Raw genomic sequence first — 25858 nt, 5'->3', positions numbered from 1 at the left:
TATATATATGCATGCCATGATAACTATCTATCTATATCTATAGAGAGAGAGAGGGAGAGAGAGATTTTTTTTTTTTAGATGGAGCCTTGCTCTGTCACCCAGGTTGTAGTGCTGTGACCCAATGCGGCTCACTGCATCCTCCGCCACCTGGGTTTAAGTGATTCTCGTGCCTCAGCCCCATGAGTAGCTGGGATTGTAGGCATGAGCTACTGAGCCCAGCTATCATGGCTTATATTTTTGAAAACTAGTTATGCAGTTAAATATAACAGTTAAAACTCTTGCCTGCATAGCTTAAAATGAGTATCTGGAAAATGTTTTTCCTCTCTCTCCAAAACAGAACAATTGTTAATGATATAGTTTGGGATTTGATAGATATCCTTTGTTATACTGTATTTCCAATGCAGCTAAATGTGATTTTATTATTCAGCTGGCTATCTTTTATTCAACATCAGGATGAGTTAATCACTTTCTAACAATTACCACTTTTCAGTGAGTTAATGTCATGAAGAATATATCCAGAAAGGAATAACATAGGCTAAGACAGAACATTATAAGAAATACTCTCTATTTGTTTGCTTCGCTCCAAGTACAGCAATATTGAATGAAATTGCTAATTAAAAGTTTAGGGAGTCAAGACATGCCTAAGAGTACCTAGATAATTGGCCTAGATAAACCCAATAACATGGCAGGTACCTTAACCAAGCCACTGAACAAATTGTATTTCTTCTGTTCAGTCGTGTGTCAGCCACTAATTGTTAAGTATCTCCTGATACTTTTCTTAATTCCTCACTCTCTTTCCTATCCTGTTCAGTGTGTATTTATTACCTGGATTCTCAACTTTCTTTTTGTATGGACTAGGTGTGATATTTCAAACCTGTGCTTTTTACTGATATTTTGGGTTCTGACCATGATACAGCATTGGAAAGAGATTGTAAAACATCTGTTGAAAGTTGCCTTATCTGTAGTCTGAACTAAAAATGTCTGTCTTCAGATGACTCCAGGAGTTCATATATTTATAAAGTGTTTCTAATGATTTTTATGATTCAGACAATTTAAGGAACATCAGAGTACACTTTAAAAATGAAGGAAAGGAAAATTTGGAGTCATAAAACAACACTGATTAGTTTTCTAGCATCAACATGGCTTTTGGAGTCAAGCACAAGTGGACACAGAAGTAAAGAAAACAGGCCTACACACTTCAGGGTGTTTTACTTTAAATAATTTTTCTTATTTTTGCTGTAAATCGTATGTACTCTCTTCCCCTTGCCAGCAGTTACATGCTTGTGACATGTAGCCTTCCTAAGAGGGACCAAATGTTTATTACTGAACGTCAGATTCTGGTGCCTGTTCTGATGTATAGTTTATAGGTGATGTGTTTGGCATTTTCAAGGCTCAAGTGGTTTTGTTGAGCTTCAGGACTGAAACCTTGGTCCCTTCAAGAAGAACATTCTGCTTTTAGTAATAACCAGGTTAATGTGGGCCACATGCCAGTCCAGCTGAATATGCGGAAGTGATTGAGATTGAAAGTCAGTTCCTTACATATATGAGCTTCATGACATGAGGAACCTTACAAATAGAGGTCAGAGGGATTTTTATGTTGAAAATCAGTAGAGTGTTACCTTTGCTATAGGAGAAAACAACTTTCTTCAGATATGAATGTCAGCATTAGAGTAATTCCTCTGTGAAACTCTGTCTCTAGAGTTCCATTCTCTCTTGAACAACAAATCTTTATCATCACCTTAATATTCAGGTCATTTTTCATAAGCAACACATAAAGAACACATTAATCTTTATAGATGTCTGCCTATATTTTTTATCTCAATGTTAGTTATTGTCAAATATTGTCAACCCACAACCTTTTCCCTTGCCAAGAGTTCTTTATTAACTCCTCCAATAGCCTCCCATCTTTTAAAATAAAAACATTGATTTTTCCTTGAAGATGTTGTCATTACCTGGAAACTAAGGCAAACAAAGTTAAGTCTTTGTTCAAGTTTTCAGTATAAATGCTGAACCGGACACAGCTCACACATACATTTTAACATCTAATCCACAAACTCACTATTAAACCTATAATGCAGACTTAGACTAATATGATAATGCAACATATTAATTAAAAACACGAACAAGTAAATTATATTTATGACCAATATAAATGTGTGCTTTTAAAAAAAATGACCCAGATATATGTCATCAAATGGCTTGCTAGAAGCATCTAGCACTCACTCCACAAGGAAGAACCATAACAGCAAACCACACATTGAATAGGATGTTTAAGGGGGAACAATCGAATTTAGCAAGAAAGTGATGAAGACCCTCTGAGACATGGAAGTTTGAGATGGTAGCATAAAGAGGGAAACAAAGAATTTGACCAGGATTGGCTCAAAGTCAAGAGATACTCCCCATTTCTATGGAAACTTAAGTGGGGAATGCCCAAAAGCCCACATTTTAACCACAGATGTCTGCAGTTCTAGCTGCAGTAGAGCTTCTCAGCCCTCTCAAGCCCTAAGTCTACCAGAAGGAGTTGCCTGAAGTTAATAGGATTTTATAATCCCAGAGAAAAAATTAATGCTAGATCATCTTCACTCCTTGGGACCCAGGTTATTGTAGCACCATGCCATTTTGAGATCACAGTCACCATCAGAGTACATCCTTCCCTGAGGACCAATAGCCCTTACATCTCCACATCCCTGGGGCCTCACTGACATCCATCCCACATCCACTCAGAGGGTTGCAGTTTTGCACCAGCAGCTGGACCCAATAGTTCAGCCATGACTTTGGTACTGAACCACATGCAGAGCCCTACATCCTAGAGTATAAATAGTCAAGCACAGGGAGGAAGCTTTCCCTAGCGCAGAGAAAGTTCACATACTTGTACCTCAGAGCCTGAAAGCCACCAGTTCAAGGCATACCACCACAGCCTGCAATCACAGTTACTCCAGTAGCAGACATGCCATGTACTTGTGCATGTCCCAAAGGGCCTGAAGGCTGGCCTGCCTGGTATCCCCACCTCTGGGCAAACACATATCATGGCAAATAATCACAGAATGGCCACCAAGGCACTTGGAGACGCTGTTGATGTTGATTACCAAATAATTTATACAGAGACCATACTACTGTGCCCACTCAGAACCAAAGCCAAAATACTTTACCCAAGTAAAACTATAGGACACACATACAGAAAAAGATCTTTCTCTGTAAAAGCTACTTCATAAAATTGGAAGAAGAGGTTGTTCCGCCAGGTGCACAGATATTAACAGAGGAATACAAAAAAAAAAAAAAACATGATTTAGAGATTCAATAAAAAGATAGCTCTAATTAAACACCCAACAGAAATATTAAAATTGAAGAATTAATTAGAATAAAAATAAGTGCTTCATCAATACACTACGTAGAAGAAAGAATTTTTGAACTTAGAGACAAGACTTTTGAAATAGTTGGCCAAAAGAGGAAAAAGAATAAAAATGAATGAAGCAGGACTACAGGAAACATGAGAGGACATTAAGAAAACAAATATTGGATCATGGGAGTTCCAGACCTAGCAGAGAAGAGGAAAAGCTTAGAAACCCTGTTTAATGAAGTAATAGCTGAAAAGTAATAGCTCAACTCTTGGAAGATATATGGCATGCAGATACAAGAAGCTCAAATATTTCCATATAGACTCAACCCAAAAATTTCCTCTCTGAGGTATAATAAATAACTGACACAAGATAAAAAGAGACTTCTTAAAACAGCAAGAGGAAAGCATCAAGGCACATACGAGAAAATCCCAATCAGAGAAATAGTAAATTTGTCAGCAGAAACTATACAGATCAGGAGATAACAGGATAATATATACAAAGTTCAGGGGAAAACAAACAAACAAGCTTCCAGCCAGAAATATAATACTCAGGCAATGCTATCCTTCAGAAATTAAGGAGAAATAAAGTGTTTCCCAGACAAGCAAAAACTGAGGGAATTCATCACCACTATACTGGTGCTACAAGAATGCTTAAGGAAGCATACATACATACCTACATACATAAATACATACATTTACTTATTTATTTAGGGATGGAGTCTCACTCTCTTACCCAGGCTGGAGTGCAGTAGCGCAATCTTGGCTTGCTGCAAACTCCGCCTCCCAGGCTCAAGCGATTCTTCTGCCTCAGCCTCCTGAGTACCTTGGATTGCAGGTGACTACCACCAAGGCTGGCTAAATTTTGTATTTTTAGCAGCAATGGGGTTTTGCCATATTGGCCAGGCTGGTCTTGAACTCCTGACCTTGTGATCTGCCCACCTCGGCCTTCCAAAGTGCTGGGATTACAGGCATGAGCCACCACGCCTGGTCAGAAGTCTCATATTTGAAAGTCTTACATTTGAAGGCAAAGGGGTAGTCTCTACCATTATAAAAACGTAGGAAATTATAAACCTCACTGATAGAACAGATAAACAAATGAAACAGATAAAATTTAGTCAATATAGAAAATCACCAAACTGCAAGCTAAATAAGAGAGGAGGAAATAAAGAATTTGTAAAATACTAGAAAACAATGTAAAAAATCATAGTAATAAGCTTTTCTCAGTAACTGACTAGCATGTAAATGTGTTAAATTCCTTAATAAAAAGATACAGATTGACTGAATTTATTAAAAAACAATACCCAACTATGTGCCGCCCATAAGAGATGCACTTCATTTGTAAGGACACATGTAGACTGAAAGTGAATAGATGGGAAAAAATATTTTATGCAAACAGAAAAAGTGAGCAGGTATAGTTATATCAGATAAAATAAACTTTAAGTAAAAAAAAGAAAGAGGTTATTGTATAATAATAAGATCAATTAAGCAAGAGGATATAATAACGTTAAATATATGTGTATCCAATACCATAGCTTCTGGATTTACAAAGCAAATATTGTTAGAGTTAAGTGGAGAGAGAGTCTCCAGTACAATAAAACCTGGGGATTTTAACACTTGACTCTCAGAATTAAATATATCAACTAGACAGAGAATCAAGAAACAGATCTTAAACTGCGCTTTATACCAAATAGACCGAAAAGACATTTATAAGTCATTTTATCCTTTAACTGCAGAAAACACATTCTTCTCATTAGCACATACAGTATTATCTAGCATAAATTGTATTTTGGGCCAAAAAGAAGTCTCATTATATTTTTGAAAAATCGGTCATATCAAGTATCTTTTCAGACCACCATGAAATGAAACTAGAGATCAGTAATAAGAGGAACTTTTGAAGTTTTACAAATGCATGAATATTAAAGATCATGCTCCAGAATGAACAGTCAGTCAATGAAAAAATTAGGGAAAAAATTTTAAACATTTAAAAACATTTAGAAATACAATATATCAACTGCTCTGGGATACAGCAAAAACAATACTAAGATTCAAGTTTATAGCAACAGATGCCTAGGCAAAAAAAGTAAAAATTTTAAAATAAACAATCCAACTATGTACCTCAAGAAACTAGAAAAGCAAGAACCAATCAAACCTATAATTAGTAGAAGAAAACAATTAATAAAGATAAGAGAGGACCTAAATGAAATAGGACTAAAATAAAGTCCAATAAATCAATAAAATAAAAAGTTTATAAAAAGTTAAAATTAATGAAACATTAGCTACACTAAGAAAAAGAGAAGAAAAATAATATAAATAAAACAGGCGACATTACAACTAATACAACAGAAATACAAAGGACCCATAGAGACTATTATGTACAACCATATTCCAACAAATTGGAAAACATTGAGGAAATGTATAAATTCCTGAATACATAAAACCTATCAAGATTGAACGAGGAAGAAATAGAAAATCTGAACAGATAAGGAGTAATGAGATTGAATTAGTAGTAAAAATTCTTTCAGCAAAGAAAATTCAAGGACATGATGGCTTTACAGCTGAACTCTAACAAATTTGTAAAACACTAACGCCAATTCTCAAACCATTTGAGAAAACTGAAGATGAGGGATTTAATTCTAACTTCCAGCATTCTCTTGGTGCCAAAACCAGACAAGAGCACAGCAACAACAACAACAAACTACAGGCCAATACTCTTGATGAACATCTAGGCAAAAATCATCAACAAAATACTAGGAAATTCAACAACACTCAAAAAATTATATATCACAGACAAGTGAGATTTATCCTAGGGATGCGAGTGTGGTTTAACATATGCAAATCAATGAATTGATATATTTTATTAACTGAATATAGGAAAAATATGATCATCTCAAATATCAATCAAAAATATCAAAGCAGAGAAAGGCTTTGATAAAATTAATTCTTTCCTAATGACAACTCTCACCAAATTAGGTATATTAGGAACATACTCCTACATAACAAAAGTCATATATTGCAAACCCACAGCTAATATACAAAATGAGGAAAATCTGAAAGTGATTTTTTCCTCTAAAAACTGGATCAAGATAATAATGCCTACGTTCACAACACCTATTCAATATAGTAGTGAAAATTCTAGCCAGAGCAATTAGGCAAGGGAAAGAAATATAGAGTATTCAAATTTTAAAATGAAAAAGCCTAATTGTTGTTCTGTACAGATGATATAATCTTATGTATACAAAAATCTAAAAATTCTATGAAAAACTAGAACTTATAAACAAATTCAGTAAAGTTTCAGGATACAAAACCAAAATGCAAAAATAAGTGGCGTTTCTACATGACAATAATAAAGTAGTTGAAAAAGGAATCAGTAAAACAAATGTCATTTACAAGAGCTACAAAAATATATGCTAGAATAAATTTAACAAAGGTGAAAGATCTCAACAAGAAAGCTACAAAGCAATTATTTAAAAATTGAAAAGGACATGCAAAACATGGAAAGATATCCTATGTTTACAGACCCTAAGAATTAATATTGTGAAAATGACCATAATACCAAAAAAAAAAAAAAAATCTTCAGTTTCAATGCAATCCCTAGCAAAACATCAGTGGCATACTTCACAGAAATAGAAAATACAATGCAAAAATATATGTGAAACCACAAATGATCCTGAATAGCCAAAGAAATTCTGAGTAAAAAGAAACCTGGAGGCATCACACTATCTGAGTTCCAGATACACTACAACGCTCTAGTAAGCCAAGATTTCAAAGGCACAGTTAACAAAAGTAAAAATAAATAAATGGAATTATATCAAAGAAAAAAGTTTCTGCATAGCAAGGGAACAATCAACAGATGGACGAAAAAAAAAAAAAAAAAAAAAAAAAAAAAAAACACAGTAAGAGAAAATATTCACAAACTATTCTTCCTACCAGGGACTAATATCCAAAATTCACAAGCAACTCAAACAACTCAAGAACAACAACAAAAAATGATCAATAAAATAGTCCAAGTATCGAATAGACATTTCTCAAAAGAAGATATGCAATTTTCCAGCAAGTACATGAAAAAGTTTTCAACATGACTAATCATCAGAAAAATGCAAATCAAAACCACAATGTGATTCCTTCTCACTCCAATAAAAGTGGCTATGACCAAAAAGAAAAATGCTGGTAAGGGTGTGAGTGAAGGGAACTTTCGTACACTTCTGGTGGGATTGTGAATTAGTACAGCCATTATTTAAAATAGTATGAAGGTTCCTTAAAAAACTAAAAACAGAACTACCATGTGATTCAGCAGTTCCACTATTGAGTATCCAAAAGACATCAGTATATTGAAAAGAGATCTGTACCCTAATTTTATTACCACTATTCACCATAGTGAAGGTATGTGATATGGTTTGGTTGTGTCCCCAGCTAAATCTCGTCTTGATTGTAGTTTCCATAATCCCTACATATCATAAGAGAGACCTGGTGAGAGGTAATTGAATCATGGGGGCGGTTACCGTCATGCTGTTTTCATGATATTTAGTGAGTTCTCAGGAGTTCTGATGGTTTTGAGAAGGGCTTTTCCCCCTTTGCTTGGCACTTCTCTCTCCTGCTGCCTTGTGAAGAAGGACAATGTTTGCTTCCCCTTCCACCATGATTGTAAGTTTCCTGAGGCCTTCTCAGCCATGCAGAACTGTATGTCAATTAAATCTCTTTATTTTATAAATTGCCAAGTCTTCATAGCAGCATGAGAATGAACTAATAGAGTAAATTGTTACCACAGAGAGAGGGACACTGTTGTAAATATACCCAAAATGTGAAAGCTACTTTGTATCTGGGTAACAGGCAGAAGTTGGAACACTTTGGAAGACTCAGAAGAAGACAGGGAAATGTGGGATAATTTGGGACTTCCTGGAGACTTGGAGGGCTCAGAAGACAGGAGGATGTGGGAAAGTTTTGAATTTCCTTAAGACTTGTTGAAAAGCTTTAACCAAAATGCTGGTAATACTATGGACAATGAAGTTCAGGCTGAGATAGTCTCAGATGGAGATGAGGAACTTCTTGCGTGTTGGAGTATAGGTCATTCCTGCTACTCTTTAGCAGAGACTGAGGACATTTTGCCCCTGCCCTAGAAGTCTGCGTAACTTTGAACTTAAATGATTTAGGGTATCTGAGGGAAGAAATTTCTAAGCAGCAAAGCATTCAAGAGGAAGCAGAGCATAAACTTTAGAAAATTTGCAGTCTGATAATGCAATAAAAAGAAAACCCCATTTTCTGAAGATAAATTCAAGCTGGCTGCAGAAATTGCAGTCTGGTTGCAATCTCTTGGTCTTAGCCTTAGGTAATAACAAAAAATCTATTTTTTTTTTTCAGTCCTCCTAACAAAACATTTGGATATATATTATTTTCTCCATTTCCTTGATGAGTAAATTATCTCCCTCTTTCCCTCTCTCCTTTTCTTCCTTCCTTCCTTTCTTCCTTCCTTCCATTTCTTCCTTCCTCTCTTTCTTCTCTTTCTTTTCACTTTTTCACTCTCTCCCTTTCTTCTCTCTTTCTCTCTCTTTTCTTTCTTTCTTTCTTTCTCTTTTTTTAGAAACCTGCTCAGGAAAACACAAGCTAAGATTCAATCCTATTGAAATTAAGAATACCTTTTCTCCAAAGCTGCTGGGGAAATAAATGAACACTTTCCTAAGTAATGCTTTATTCAGTTAACAAGAGCCTGTGATTTCCTATGTGTTGAAACGATAATTTTCATTCTTAACTTTCTAGTTCCAGCACTAAATGGAAGCAAGCTTGAGAGTTTGGCTCTCTGTCCTATTGCAATATATTTATTTCTGCATGGATATGCGAGAGAGAAAACTAGTTTATAGCTAGTGAGATGATATTTAAGTTTATTTCAGTGTAAATAAAAAATCACTTGTACTACTGTCAGTACTTGATTTTAAATGCCATTCAAGTTATCTAACCAGATATTTTCAAATGACGCCAAGTAGAAACTAGTTTAATGCCAGCTGATGTGGAAGTTGCTTATTTGCATTAATTAATGAATAGAGGTCTGGTCCATGAAAATATTATTGGCATTGTCAATGAGCCTGTTAATTTACTCAGGAGTGTAGTATGGTGAAAGTTACACATTAAATATTGATTATTGAAAAATGGAGCATCTTTGAAATGGACTTTTGCACTATCGAAAATATCTCAAGAAATTAATTTTAAGAGCAATTTAAAGAAGGTTTTTCTATAACATAATGTTTGTTTATATAGCAGGGAATATATCAGGAAATGATTTACTCTGCTTCGTCAAAGATCTCCTTTAGAGTAATGAAGTATACTCTTCTGGTATTAGCTGCTATTAATAGATACTCCAGTTGAATTATATCCTAGGCAGAATAGTCCTATACATGCAATTGAAAAATGTTGTCCATGTGATTTTTGGTACACTTTTAATATTTGAGTCATCAGCCATCCATTGTCTAAAATAAAATAAATATAATCCATCCATTGTTTAAAATAAAATAAATTTATTTTCTTTTTTTTTAGACAATGGATGGCTGATGAATCAAATATTAAAAGTGTACCAAAAATCACTAAAATTTTATTTTAGACATATATATGCATATTCATTCATCTCATTAGGTTGCCAGTTTTTATAATCAGAAAGTATTTCAGTTCAGAGGGAATACACTATAAATTACAAAATTGCTGAAACTGCATCTGATTCTTAGGCACTGTGATGCCTACTAAATCCAAATAAACCAAGGAGATGTATCAATATTACTTTATTAAACATCTTGTGTGGACACAGCATCATGCTGCCTGTACCACAATGACCAAATTGGTTTTGTGACAGTCGGTTTTTACTTTTGAATTAGCCAGTTTATTTTTGTTTTTTTTATAGATGTTGTCATAAGTATAGCCTAATTAAAACAATACCTATTAACTGTGACTTATCTAGACTATGCAGTATTATTCAGTGAAAAAGATATGAACTATCAAGGCATGAAAACACATGGATGAAATGTATGTGCATATTACTAAGTGAAAAAAAGCCAATTTGAAAATTCTGCTGGGTGATTCCACCATGTGACATTCTGGGCAATGCAAAATTGTAGAGACAGTAAAAATTTAGTGTTTGCTAGGGATTAGAATGGAAGAAGGGATGAACTGGTGGAACACAGGGAATTTTGGGGGCAATGAAACTATTCTGTATGATATTATAATCATGAAGAAAAATTATTATATACACATGAAAACTCATAGAATATACAACATCAAGATTAAACCCTAGTATAAATTATGGACTTTGGGTAACAATGATGTGTTAATGTAGGTTCATTGACTGTAACAAGCGTTATCACTCTGGTAGGGAATGTTGATAGTGGAGAGGCTGGCTGTGCATGTGTGGGGAGAGGTGTGTGAGTACTCTTTGTAACTTCCACTCTATTTTGCTGTGAACCTAAAACTGCTCTAAATATAGTCCATTTTAAAGATATAAAATAAAAATAAAACATCTACGTTTTATTTTCTTAATCATCATTACTTTTAGTCTCACCACCTTAAGGGTTTTACTGTTTGCCACTTACTAAAATGATGATGCAATTGAAGAATGCTTCATGATTACTTTATGTTGTATCATAGTAAAGTCATGCTTGCATTTTTTTCTTTCTTATTGTAGTAGAAGAGACTTGGATTTTAGAATCTATAAGATCTTAGTTCCAATCCTAGTTAAACTAACTGTGTATGTTAAAGAGATAATATCCTTTTAAGGTTACAATGAACAGTAAGTAAAAAATCTTTTGAAGTAGTTTAAAATATAAATATTAAGTATACTTTTAATACTCTCTCATATGTATTTTCCCGTTCGATACTGATTCGACGTTCACAAAGCTTTTGTTGAAAGGGCAATGTTTTAAAAATATTTCTGTAGATCTGCAGTTTATCATTTTGTGAATCATATTACAACACTAGAGTCTCCTAGCTCATAGCTAAGAGCTAATTAGTTCTTAACTGTGTAAAGAAGGTAAATCTTTTCAAACAACAAAGTCACAACTCACTCATCATAAAAGGTATCTCATTATTCTAGAACAAACTTGGTATCATTGTATTGCTGACTTCCAAGAGAAACAAATCCAATTTTTCCTGTATTATCTTTCCTCTTACCGGCATTCTTTTATAAATACTGTTGACGCAAAGGCTTGCTTCCTCACAGTTAAGTTTTCCTGTTTGATTCCATGGCAAATCCATAATCCTATTTTAAATATTCTCCAGGCCATGAAAATGAATGCTATTTATATCGATTCAGCTGTTTAACCGCAGTGCAGAAAAAGCTTTTGTGTCCAGAGATACAAGCCTCTGGTTCAAGCATGAATTACTAGGGCACCCGTTTCTTTTTTCTTTTAAGTGTAATGCTCCTTGACATGAATCCCCATAGATGTCTTAGATAATAACTGATATCCCAAGAATAAAAAATTGTGAAAAACAGTTAAAGAGGATTTACATTTTTAATCTGATATATCAGATCCTGTTTCCAAAGTGAAATCTCTCCTAACTCTGGTAATCAATTAATTTATGCATATTTCTATCAATAAATCTTTGAATAGTGGCTTAATTGGGCTTTCTTAAATGAATGTTTCACAAAGGTGGAGTCATGCTTCATGTACAAGCTCCCTGAAAGATAGTGTGTAGAGAGATTAAATCACAAAGTGGATTGTAATTAGACAATTTTCGGTTCAGATTGTGACTGTTTCCTACTTAAACTTTCAGTTTTAAGCTTTATCTTGGCAGAGCTTATTTTATGAATTGTGAATGATAATATTTACTTCTTGAGGTTGATTTAAATATTAAATTATATAATAGGTGTAAAGCACTGTGCCAAATCTGCTATGTAGTGAAAGATGAATTCAAGTTACTATTGTATGTAGGACTATCTTAAGTTTGATACACTAGCTGCATTTTTCTAAACTATAAAAATCAATTCAGTGCCTAAGTCAACTATTATATTTTCTATGATGTTCTCTTAAAACCAAAAAGATTAATCATTTCTTGGAAAGCTTATGGGCTTATAATATGCAAGTCCTAATTGAACCATGACCTACAACAAAATATTCCATACCAATGTGATGTTTCTTGACCTTGTTGCACTGAATGGAACATAAGCTTCTTGGGGATAGAGATTACATTTATTTTGGTCTTTGTATTTTGCAAGTTACCTCATTTGTAAGCTTGCACATTTTTAGTATTCAATAGTTACATAATTAGTATTAAAAAGTCATTTATAAACTGACGAACAACATATAAAAGTAAATACAAGTTATTAACTGACACTCTTATTTATGTTATTTTAAAATAATTTTATTATGATAATCTTTTATAAAAAATACTTATTATAGTGCCTGTATCAAAGATATGCTTAACAGAAATTTGTTAAATAAATGAATGTAGCAAATTTTCATTTACAGAGCATTAATGCCAGAATTTGGATAATTTTTGTACTTTTCTTGTGTTTAAATCCTGGCTGGACTAAAATATTTCTGTTTTTTCCTTTCTCCCATTAATATCTCATGTCATGTTTGTGTAATTAATACAGATTATTATCCATAAATTTCAACAGTAGATTATTATTCATAAATTCCATGTAGGCTAGTTCAGCTACATGCTAAAGTTAACTTGTAATCCCCTAAATCTACTCTAGAGTCTTTCACAGTCATTCACAGACATATTCAGAATAGCAGAACAATTGAGTTGCTTGGTGTCTACTTTCCCAGCTAAGGTTAACAAGGTGACATTGTGCCTTCTTGCTTCAGCTCTTTTACTGTAAACAAGTATCCTTTTGAGTGTCTACTTAGTGTCATTTTTTACATTTTTGTGCTTTTTGTTGGTCGTGTTCCTGTTTAAAATCACTCCCCACCACTTACTTCTGCCCTCAAGCATAGTGATGAAGAGTTATCCTGTTTTCCTTAGTGCAAAAAGGCTGTGATGTGCCTTATGGAGCAAATACATGTGTTACATAAGCTTCATGCAAGCACAAGTTATACTGTTCTTGGCCATGAGCTCAATGTTAATGAATCAAAAATATATTTTAAATAAGATGTATTTAAACAGAAACACATTTAAAATATGTTACATATTAAAGAATTCATGAAAATGTTGTGACCAGAGGCTCACGGGAGCCTAATCCTGTATTTCTCCTAGGAGCAATGATTCAGTAGTTGCTAATTCAGTGTTTGTGTTAAGAGCACATGTAAAAACAACAACTGCAAATAATAAAAATTATCTATACCACTTGTAGTAGTCAACTCTTAGTAATCAACCTCTTCTTAGGGTTCACAGTGTGATGTAGAGATAATAGGTACCAGATTGGATTATATGACCTTTTGATGCTTTCTGATTCTCCTAATGCTCTTCTTGATGGAATTGAATGATCGGATATCTTAAGGCCAGCTTCCAGAAATAAGTTTGATCAAGTTTTCATATGGTATATCTGAATTCTGTTCATTCCCACTGCCTTTTCCATAACTATTCACACTCTAACAAGCAGTGAAACATCATTTGCAGAGATGGAATGAAAAGGTAATTTTTAGCTATGAAACGTGCTTGTCTCCAGGGGTCTCATCAGATGCTCAGTTTGGCTTTCACTATGCAGCAGCCAATCATTACAGGAAAAACTGTTACTCTTCCTAACCTTAAGTAACTTTGATTTTACCCTCTCATCACGAATTAGTACCTACCTAACTATACAGAGGGGAGTCTAAGATAAAGGAAAATGAGTAATGTTAAAAAAGATTAGAAATGCTATTCAAGGAAGGAGACAAAGAGATGCAGATTAACACAGGGTGAATTTAGACCAGAATGCTTTAATACAGTTGCTCAGTAAAGCTAAATCTAATTCTCATTGAACCCGCCCCCCCCCCCTTTAAAGTATCTCCAACATTATATCAAAAAAGAGAGAAAGAGAGAGAAACTTCTTTCTTCTAACCTTGTTCAAGATTTTGCCCCCTTCCATACTCTTTATTCTGCTGTGGGCATGGAATGTGATTTTTCTTATGGAAAGTTAAAAAACAAGAAATATTGGAGATCTGCTGGAAACACACACCTGCACAAAAAGATCGTTAATTTAGAGGAAAGAGTTCTAAACTCATAATAAAATGCTAGGTTCTAATTATCTGAAGATGGCAAATTGCTGGCTTTGTAGCATGGATGGATGGGTAGGTAGGTAGATATAGATGAGGTCCAACCCTATAATATGTTAATTCCTTCTGCTGTGGGTTTGCAGGCAAGTCTGGTTTAACTTCTTTATGGTAGTCTTCACCTCAATACACCTACTGCAAGAAATAGTGTTACTATCAGGCTAAGAACTACAGAACAGAATGTGGATTTGTATATCCTCTTCTCCAGTCACACCATTTGGAAGACATCTAAGTCCTTTGGATTTACAATTAGAGAACAGCCAGCAACCCCTTTAATAAATACTATAGAAAGAGACCAACATTCAGTAATTATACCCAGTTTGGCCTCAGTGCCTGCTTTGCCTAAAATGATAATGCCCAGCAACATTTTCTCTCAAAAAAGATGTGTACCTAAAAGCCAGGTACAGCGTAGTAGGTGATTTAAAGATAGGATGAATACTCTCTTGCCCTCCATGAGATGTATTGTCTTCATTGAAGACCAAGCACTCACTTGGCAGTTTGCTTTGGCAACAGAACTTTCTGAGAGAGAGAGAGAGAAAAAAAATGTATTGACAGAGGTGGTCACATTTCTCATATTTTGTCAGCTCTAGTAGTAAATTCAAGGTTTAAAATTTGTAGTCAAGTATGGAACTTTATAGAACACAATGTAAATGTCAAAGTAGACACCAGGAAAAATTATTTTTGCTTCTACAGCCCTATCACAAAGGCAATCTCAGATTTAATAGTTGTTCCAAGAGGAATGGGAGCATAAAGCTTCATTGTAAAACACAGTACTCTAACAAATGGTGGAAGGTTTGCAATTTCAATGCAAAGAGAGAACATAGTACTTCTTTGCCAAATATGTGGCCAATCATATTTAATTGAAGCTATTATTGCAGTGAGAAGAAATAACAATTTGACTTCTAGGGAGTTTTAATTGACTGTATTATAATATTTGTGCAGTGTACATCCACTATAAGAATAAAAGAAGCTTTTACAATTGCATACTGAAAAATGAAAGTATCAATAAAAGTTCTGTAAATCCTGGAAATAATAGTATAACAATATAGCTAGCTAAAGAACAATTTTCTTCACTACATTCACATAGCTTAGAGAAAAATAATTTTCACAGAAATATACTCATCATTTCTTTTCCTAAACCATCTTTTGCGATTTTCCTCATTTCCTCTGTATTCCACTATTTCATCGTCTTTTATTATTAAGAAGCAAAACATAGATGTATTTTTGCATTATGCTCTAGAGTCTTATGTTTGAAATTTAATGGGTCATGGATTCTGCAGTCCTTGGAAAGATAGTCTTTAAAAAAGAAACAGGGATTTTTAGATATTACATACTTGCAGCCATCTGCTTACTATGTCATTTTCAATCATTGCTATAAAGGTGTGGAGAGTGTTATCTCACTTTGACTTCACTAACAGATACTTCAACATGCATTCGTTTTTTCCATCAGAGCTATTACTCAAGAAATATCAGTTGAATGCATATAAACATGGCACTGTGAGAGGTAATGCGGAGGATGCAATAGACACCTGTATCTGACAACATTCTAGTGGGGGAAGGAGACTTCCATAGAATGTTTATATAATTTCACTACAGAGCGAGACATGTCCTGAGAGTCATGCGGGAAACTGTGTGAGATGGATTTCGATAGAAGAAATCAATATGAGCTCCATACAGGGGCTATATTAGAAAGAGGTAGAATTTTCACTTGAGTTAAGGTAAAATGTCCTTGGGGAAAAAGCAAAAAAAAGTTTAGGACATACAGGGAGAATCCATTTAATTCGAAGTATAGATAAGTAAAGGGAGGCAGTAGGTGATAAGTATAGAAAAACACGTAGAAGCCAAAATAACAGAATTCTTTAACATCAGATAAGGCAGTTTGAACTTTGTTTTATAGGCAATACAGCATCACTGAAAATTTTGAACAAGAAAGTAATATAATCACAATTATACTCAGGATAGTATGGATTAAATAAGAAGTGGAATTGATATTAGAAGATTTAGGCATAAAGCACAGAGAGGGTGATAAACTCATAAGCCAGAATATTTTATATATTAATTTTTCCTTAACCCCAATACTTGGATTTCCTGGATTTTACTAAGAATATATATAGTCACGTTGTTAAAGCTATGATCAATAATGTTTCTTTTTTAATTTCAGATTTTTCATTATTCATATACTGCTTCATATGTGATTTACAACATACACACGAGGTAAGTTCTTTGATTTTCTGGTTTTCATGAGCAATTGTGTTACTAAATTGTTGGTGTAGATATCACTTTGTTCATGTAAAAATATTCACTTTTTTCAAGGGAAGTTTGGGAGTTAAATCCTCCAGAAGTAGAAGACTCCGTCTTGCAGTATGCGGCCTGGGGTGTCCAAGGGCAGCAGCTGGTAAGCAGAGGCATTACTATGCACTGAACACTAATAATCATGGTTCTACAGAAGATGTTTACTGAAACCATTGGGAAAAAAACATAGGAAAACTTGTACTATAAAACATGATGTCTTCTTAAGTCCTTTATATCTTTTACCTAATATTCCAACTTAAGAATATATTAAATTAACCAGTATTATTCTGTCAGTTAATAAAGACAAAAACTTATTAAGTAATATATGATTAAACTGCTGGTTTATAATGCAACCTAGAAGAGATTCAAGGTTACTGGGGCCTACAGCTGTGTAATTTCCATTTCATAATATTGCCAATTTTCATGAAAAATTAAAAATAAAGATTATTTTTTTCTTAAAGCATTGTTGAGGGTAAAAATTTTAGACAGAATTATTTAATATTCACTTGAAAGGATTTTTATTTTGAAATTGGCACAAACTCAAAAAGAGAATTATTGATGTATAAAACAGTTTAGCAATATTATATACATATACATATGTATATATACATATATACATATAGATATATATACACATATACATACAAATATATACACACACATATACATGTATACACACACACACACACGCATATATATTAGGCAGAGTCTTGCTCTGTTGCCCAGGCTGGAGTGTGATCTTGGTTCACTGCAATATCTGCCTGCAGGTTCATGCAATTCTTGTGCCTCAGCCTCCAGAGTAGCTGGGATTACAGGCACAACCTACCACACCTGGCTAATTTTTGTATTACAGGCATGTACTACCACACTTGGCTAATTTTTGTTATTTGTAGTAGAGACAGGATTTCACCATCTTGGCCAAGCTGATCTCAAACTCCTGACAAGTGATCCACCGACCTTGGCCTCTTAAAATGATGGGATTACAGATCACTGAGCCCAGCCTGCAATATTATACTCTTGTATATATCTCATGGTGACCAAGTAAAGCCTTTGTCAAGTAAATACTGCTCAGGGAGTAGTATTGCTTACTATCATGTGCATGCTCAAATGTACTGAGCATCACCAAACTGATTTCTAGATTATTTGTTAAGTGTGTATACACCTACCAGCAACAATAAGAGAGTTCCCTTTATTCCATATTCTTGCCAACACCTATTTTTCCAGACTTTTAAGTAATTACTCAAATGATGATACAAAATGGTGTTTCATTACAGTTTTCTTAACATTTAGTATTTTCTTGAATTCTAATGAGCTCTAGAAACTTTTCATATGGTTACTGGCAATTTATATTTTCTCATATGTTAAATATATATTCATGTATTTGTCCAATCACATTTTTTATTTTTCTTAATTAAAAGGAACTCCTTATATGTCCTGAATATTAATACATCATTGGGTCTATCTTCAGTTTTTGGCTTCTCATACTCTTAATAACTCATTTCTATGAAGAGAATTTTTTAAAGAAATGTACTTATTATACTTTAAGTTGTGGGGTACATGTGCATATCATGCAGGTTTGTTATATAGGCATACACGTACCATGGTGGTGGTTTGCTGCATCCATCACCCCGTCATCTACATTAGGTATTTCTCCTAACGCTATCCCTCCCCAAACCCCCCACTACCTGCTATCTCTCCCCAATCCCCCCACGCCTCAGGCCCCAGAGTGTGATATTCTCCTCTCTGTGTCCCTATATTCTTATTGTTTAGCACCCTCTTATGAGTGATAACATGTGGTGTTTGGTTTTCTGTTCTTGTGTCAGTTTGCTGAGAATGATGGTTTCCAGTTTCATCCATGTCCCTGAAAAGGACATGAACTCATCCTTTCCTATGGCTGCATAATATTCCATGGTATATATGTGTCACATTTTCTTTATCCAGTCTATCATTGATGGGCATTTGGGGTGGTTCCCAGTCTTTGCTATTGTGAACAGTGCCACAATAAACATACATTTGCATGTGTCTTTATAATAGAATGATTTATAATCCTTTGGGTATATACCCAGTAATGGGATTGCTGGATCAAATGGTATTTCTATTTCTAGATCCTTGAGGCATTGCCACACTGTCTTCCACAGTTGTTGAATTTGTTCACACTCCCACCAACTGTGAAAAAGCATTCATATTTCTCCACGTCCTCTCCAGCATCTGTTATCTCCTGATTTATTAATGATTGCTGTTCTAACTGGTGTGAAGTGGTATCTCAATGTGGTTTTGATTTGCATTGCTCTAATGACCAGTGATGAGGAGATTTTTTTCATATGTTTGTTAGCTGCATAAATGTCTTCTTTTGAAAAGTGTCTGTTCATTTTTTTTCCAATTTTTTGTGGGGTTGTTTGTATTTTTCTTGTAAATTTGTTTAAGTTCTCCTTAGATTCTGGATATTAGCCCTTTGTCCTGTGGGTAGATTGCAAAAATTTTTTCCCATTCTGTTGGTTGATGGTTCACTTTAATGATAGTTTCTTTTGCTGTGCAGAAGCTCTGAAGTTTACTTAGATCCCATTTGTCTATTTTGGCTTTTGTTGCCATTGCTTTTGGTGTTTTAGTCATGAAGTCCTTGCCTATGTCTGTGTACTGAATGGTATTGCCTAGGTTTTCTTCTAGAGTTTTATGGTGTTATGTCTCATGTTTAAATCTTTAACCCATCTAGAATTAATTTTTTATGAGGTGTAAGGAAGGGATCCAGTTTCAGCTTTCTGCATATGGCTATCCAATTTTCCCAACACCATTTATTAAATAGGGAATCCTTTCTCCATTACTTGTTTTTGTCAGGTTTGTCAAAGATCAGATGGTTGTAGATGTGTGACATTGCCTCCAAGGCCTCTGTTCTGTTCCATTCATCTATATCTCTGTTTTGGTACCAGTACATGCTGTTTTGAATACAGTAGCCTTATAATACAGTTTGAAGTCAGGGAGTGTGATGCCTCCAGCGTTTTGTTTTTGTTTTTGTTTTTGTTTTTGTTTTGTTTTGTTTTGTTTTGTTTTTGCTTAGAATTGTCTTGGCTATGTGGGCTCTCTTGTGGTTCTATGTGAAGGTTAAGGTGTTTTTTTCCAATTCTGTGAAGAAAGTCATTGGTAGCTTGATGGGGATAGCATTGAATCTATAAATTACTTTGGATCATTTTCATGATATTGATTCTTTCTAACTATGAGCATGGAATGTTTTTCCATCTGTCTGTGTCCTCTCTTATTTCCTTGAGCAGTGGTTTGTAGTTCTCCTTGAAGAGATCCTTCACATCCCTTGTAAGTCATGTTTCTAGGTATTTTATTCCCTTTGTAGCAATTGTGAATGGGAGTTCACTCATGATCTGGTTCTCTATTTGCATATTATTGGTAAATAGAAATGCTTGTGCTTTTTGTGCATTGATTTTGTATTCCGAGACTTTGCTGAAGAATCTTAACAGCTTCAGGAGATTTAGGGCTGAGACAATGGGGTTTTCTAAATATACAATCATGTCATCTGCAAACAGGGACAATTTAATATCCTCTCTTCCTATTTAAATACCCTTTATCTGTTTCTCTTGCCTGATGGCGCTAGCCAGAACTTCCAATAGTATGTTGAGTAGGAGTGGTGAGAGGGCATCCTTGTGCCAGTTTTCAAAGGGAATGCTTCCAGCTTCCAGTTTTTGCCCATTCAGTATGATATTGGCTTGGGTTTGTCATAAATAGCTCTTATTATTTTGAGAAATGAACCATTTATAACTAGTTTATTTATTCAGAGTTTTTAGCATAAAGGGCTGTGAATTTTCTCGAAGTCTTTCTCTGCATCTATTGAGATAATCATGTAGTTTTTGTCTTTGGTTCTATTTATGTGATGGATTATGTTTATAGATTTGTGGATGTTGAACCAGCCTTGCATCCCTGGGCTGAAGCCAACTTGATCCCAGGTTTAGAAAACTAAAATTTTCTTTTTCAGTTGCGTCTCTGCCGGGTTTTGGTATCAAGATGATGTTGGTCTCGTAAATGATTTGGGAAGGATTCACTCTTTTTGTATTGTTTGGAATAGTTTCAGAAGGAATGGTACCAGCTCCTCTTTGTACCTCTGGTAGAATTCAGCTATAAACCTGTCTGGTCCTGGACATTTTGGTTAGTGGGCTATTAATTGCTGCCTCAACTTCAGACCTTGTTACTGGTTTCTTCAGGAATTCAACTTCTTCCTGGTTTAGTCTTGGGCGTGTGTAGGTATCCACGAATTTATCAATTTCTTCTAGATTTACTGGTTTATTTACATAGAGGTGTTTGTAGTAATCTCTGATGGTAGTTTGTATTTCTGTGGGATTGGTGGTGACAGCCCCTTTATCATTTTTTATTGCATCTATTTGAATTTCCTCTCTTTTCTTTTTTAATAGTCTGGCTAGTGGTTTATCTATTCTGTTGATCTTTTCGAAAATCTGCTCCTGGATTTATTGATTTTTTGAAGGATGTTTTGTGTCTCTATCTCCTTCAGTTCTGCTTTGATCTTAGTTATTTCTTGCCTTCTACTACCTTTTGAATTTTTTTTATCTTCCTCCTCTAGTTCTTTTAATCATGACATTAGGGTGGCGATTTTATATCTGTCCTCGGTTCTCTGGTGGGTATTTAGTGCTATAAATTTCCATCTAGACACTGCTTTAAATGTGTCCCAGAGATTCTGGTACTTTATATCTTTATTCCCATTGGTTTCGAATAACATCTTTGTTTTTGCCTTCATTTCATTATTTATCCAGTAGTCATTCAGGAGCAGGTTATTCAGTTTCCATATAGTTGTGTGGTTTTGAGTGAGTTTCTTAATCCTGAGTTCTAATTTGATTGCCCTGTGGTCTGAGAGGCTGTATGTTATGATTTCCATTCTTTTGCATTTGCTGAGGAGTGTTTTACTTCCAATTATGTGGTCAGTTTTACAATAAGTACCATGTGGTGCTGAGAAAAATGTATATTCTGTGGTTTTGGGGTGGAGAATTCTTTAAATGTCTATTAGGCCTGCTTGGTCCAGATCTGAGTTCAAGCCCTGGATATCCTTGTTAATTTTCTGTATCGTTGATCTGTCTAATATTGACAGTGAGGTGTTAAAGTCTCCCACTATTATTGTGTGGGAGTCTAATCTCTTTGTAGATTGTTAAGAACTTGCTTTATGTATCTTGATGCTCCTATATTGGATGCATATATATTTAGGATAGTTAGCTCATGTTGTTCCATTAATCCCTTTATCATTATGTAATGCCCTTCTTTGTTTCTTTTGTTCTGTGTTGGTTTAAAGTCTGCTTTATCAGAGACTAGGATTGCAACCCCTGCTTTTTTTCCTCTCTCTCTCTCCAATTGCTTGATAAGTATTCTTCCATCCCTTTATTTTGAGACTGTGTGTGTCTTTGCACATGAGATGGGTTTCCTGAATACAGCACACCGATGGGTCTTGAGTTTTTATCCAATTTGCCAATCTGTGTCTTTTGATTAGGGCATTTAGCCCATTTATATTTAAGGTTAATATTGTTATGTGTGAATTTGATCCTGCCATTTTGATGCCAGCTGGTTGTTTGCCTGTTAGTTGATGCAGTTTCTTCATATTGTTGATAGTCTTTATGGTTTGGTATGCTTTTGCAATGGTAGGTACTGGTCGTTCCTTTCCATGTTTAGTGCTTCCTTCAGGAGCTTTTGTAGGGCAGACCTGGTGGTGACAAAATCTATCAGCAGTTTCTTGTCCATAAAGGATTTTATTTCTTCTTTGCTTATGAAGCTTAGTTTGGCTGGATATGAAATCTGAGTTGAAAGTTCTTTTCTTTTAGGATGTTAAATATTGGCCCCTACTCTCTTCTGGCTTATAGGATTTCTGCCAAGAGATCCGCTGTGAGTCTGACGGGCTTCCTTTTGTGGGTATCCACCCTTTCTCTCTGGCTGCCCTTAGCAATTTTTTCCTTCATTTCAACCCTAGTGAATCTGACAATTATATACCTTGGGGTTGCTCCTATCAAGGAATACCTTTGTGGTGCTCTCTGTATTTCCTGTATTTGAATGTTGCCCTGCCTTGCTAGGTGGGGGAAGTTCTCCTGGATAATATCCTGAAGAGTGTTTTCCAACTTGGTTTCATTTTCCCTATCACTTTCAGATACACTGATCAAATGTAGATTTGGTCTTTTCATATAATTTCATATTTTTTGGAAGCTTTGTTCATTTCTTTTCACTCTTTTTTCTCTCAAGTTCTCCTGCTGTGTTTTTCAGCTCTATCATGTCATTTATGTTCTTTTCCATGCTGGTTAATATCATTAGCAATTTGTCTAACCTTTTTTCAAGGTTCTCACTTTCCCTGCATTTGGTTAGAACATGCTCCTTTAGCTCGGAGAAGTTTGTTATCACCTACCTTCTGAAGCTTGCTTCTGTCAATTCATCACACTCATTCTCCATCCAGTTTTGTTCCCTTGCTGGTGAAGAGTTGTGATCCCTTGGAGGAGAAGAGGCATTCTGTCTTACGGTGATTTCAGCCTTTTTGCACTGGCTCCTTCTCATCTTAGTGGATTTACCACCTTTGGTCTTTGAAGTTGGTGACTTTTGGATGGGGTTCCTGAATGAATGTCCTTTCTGTTGATGTTGAGGTATTTCTTTCTGTTTGTTAGTTTTCCTTCTAACAGTCAGGCCCCTCTGCTGCAGGTCTGCTGGAGTTTGCTGGGGGTCCACTCCAGACCCTGCTTACCTATGAACCACCTGTGGGGGCTACAGAACAGCAAAGATTGCTGCCTATTCCTTCTTCTGGTAGCTTCGTCCCAAAAGGGTATCTGCCAGATGTTAGCCAGAGCTCTCCTGTATGATATGTCTCCCAGTTAGAATACCCAGGGATGGGGGGTCCAAGGAGCCATTTGAGGAGTCAGCCTGTCCCTTAATGGAGCACAGGCACTGTGCTGGGGGCTGCAGGCAGGGACGTTTAAGTCTGTTGAAGCAAAATCTACAACCACCCCTTTTCCCAATTGCTGTGTCCCAGGAAGGTGGGGGCTTTGTAAGTCCCTGATGGGCTGCTGTCTTTTTTTCTGAGATGCCCTGCCCAGCAAGAAGGGAGTCTAGAGGCCTTGCTCCACCCAGCTGCTGTGTAAACTTCCCAGGGGCTTTGTTCACACAGGCAGTGTTGAATCTGCCTACCAGAGCCTCAGAAATGGCAGGCACCCCTCCCCGACCAAGGTCGAACATTCCAGGTCAAGCTCAGACTACTATGCTGGCTCTGCGAATTTTCAGCCAGTGGATCTTAGCTTCCCAATCTTCGTAGGGGTGTGACCTGCCAAGCCAGCTCACTTGACCCCCTGGCTTCAGCCCCCTTTTTCAGGGGAAATGAGTCGTTCTGTCTTGCTGGCATTCCAGGTGCCACTAGACTAAAATGGCCACCCAGTTTTGTGCTGCAAACCCAGAGCACTGACATTGTATGTGCCTGAGGGAATCTCCTGGCTGCGGGTTGTGTAGACTGTGGGAAAAGTGCAATATCTGAGCTGAAGTGCTGGAGTGTCCGGAAAAGTCCCTAATGGCTTGCTTTGGCTGGGAAAGAGAGTTCTCTAGCCCCTTGCACCTCTCAAGTGTGGCTATGCCCCACCCTGCCTCAGCTTGCACACCTTGGGCTGTTCTGCTGTCTAATCAGTTTCAATGAGGTTTCCAACTGGTACATCAGTTGGAAATGAGGAGATCACTCATCTTCTGGTGTGCTCTCACTAGGAACTGCAGACCGGAGCTATTCCCATTTGGCCATCTTGGTGGAAGTCATGAACAGAATTTTTTAATGAACAGTATTTTTTAATAAATGAAACCTGATTTATCAAATCAGGCTGATTTGTACTTGTTGTTATTTAAGAAGTCTTTACAATGAAATAATGCTTCTCTAGAATTTTTTAAGTGGGCCTTCTATGTATAGGTTCTTGATCCATCTATCTAAAATTGCATTTTTGGATGTGGTATTATATCACTATTTATTTTTATATTTGTTTAATATTGCCAACAATTGTCCTGACACCTTTTATTGACCACCTCATTTTTTAAATACTCATCTGCAGCATTTAGCTCCACATATGAATGAGTCTTCCTCTGGCTTTTTTTTTTTTTTCTCCAGGTGGTTTGTCTATTAATGTCCTAAGACAACAGTGTCTTAATTAAAATAAGCTTTACTATCTTACAAGGCAGTTTCATATGCTGATTTTGACTCTTCTTGACTTTTTAGCCTTTCATATAAATGTCACAATTGTCTTTCATGTTACATGGTCACTTTTAGAATTTTCAATGGCATTATTTTGAATCTATATGTCAAATTTGGAAAATTAACATCTTAGTGATACTGAATCTTCAATCTAAAAAATTTAATATATATATTTAGTTATTTAAGACTTAATATCTCAGTCAAATTTCACAATTTTATATCTAAAAACTTGCACTTTATCATTTTGGTCACTCTTTTAAATGCCTACATTTCTTATTTTATAAAAATGTTTGCTACTGGTAAATAGAAAGGTACTCATTTGTTTTATATATACCAACCTTGCTACACACAATTATAAATTCCAAATAATTCTGTGTAGACTATTATGCTTTTTGTTAATAATGACATTTTTCTCTTCCATTTTCATTTTTATAATTTCTGTGTCATTAAAATCCTTCTGCACTAGTTAACCTATGAATGTAACCAGGTCTGGTAGGGTTTTTTTGTTTTTTGTTTTTGTTTGAATACTAAAACATTGATTCTATTATGGCTTCTGGATTAAGTTTTACAGTTATTTTTTAGTTTTAGTGACTCAAATTGATGAGACATGCTTTATGGCTTAGGATTTTTAAAAAAAATGCTTTTTATGTGATGGATAATTTTATATATTTTCTATATGACAGGTATAGTGATGTGTATGTGCCTACTGGATCAATCTTAATAATTATTTTTTTAAGATTTATATTTTTTACTAATTTTTTTTTCCATTTATATATTTTATTGTATTTTAGGTTTTGGGGTACATGTGAAGAACATGCAAAATTGTTGCATAGGAACACACATGGCAGTGTGATTTGCTGCCTT

General features: G+C 35.2%; 1 protein-coding gene across 3 annotated transcripts in view; it reads left to right on the top strand.

The window, feature by feature from the left end:
• Positions 1 to 25858, top strand: part of DPP10 (dipeptidyl peptidase like 10) — a 1448345-nt gene that overhangs the window by 1283009 nt on the left and 139478 nt on the right. For all 3 annotated transcript variants that reach the window (XM_017536067.2, XM_017536066.2, XM_017536068.2), the window contains exons 6-7: positions 16667 to 16719; positions 16819 to 16900. In XM_017536067.2, the coding sequence (XP_017391556.1) occupies positions 16667 to 16719; positions 16819 to 16900 (135 nt within the window). The remainder of the gene's footprint in view (positions 1 to 16666; positions 16720 to 16818; positions 16901 to 25858) is intronic.

The sequence above is a fragment of the Cebus imitator genome, unplaced genomic scaffold (assembly GCF_001604975.1).
Source record: "Cebus imitator isolate Cc_AM_T3 unplaced genomic scaffold, Cebus_imitator-1.0 Scaffold95, whole genome shotgun sequence".
NCBI classification, from domain to species: domain Eukaryota; kingdom Metazoa; phylum Chordata; class Mammalia; order Primates; family Cebidae; genus Cebus; species Cebus imitator.
Note: the sequence above shows the minus strand (reverse complement) of the source record. Positions and strands in the feature narration are given on the sequence as shown.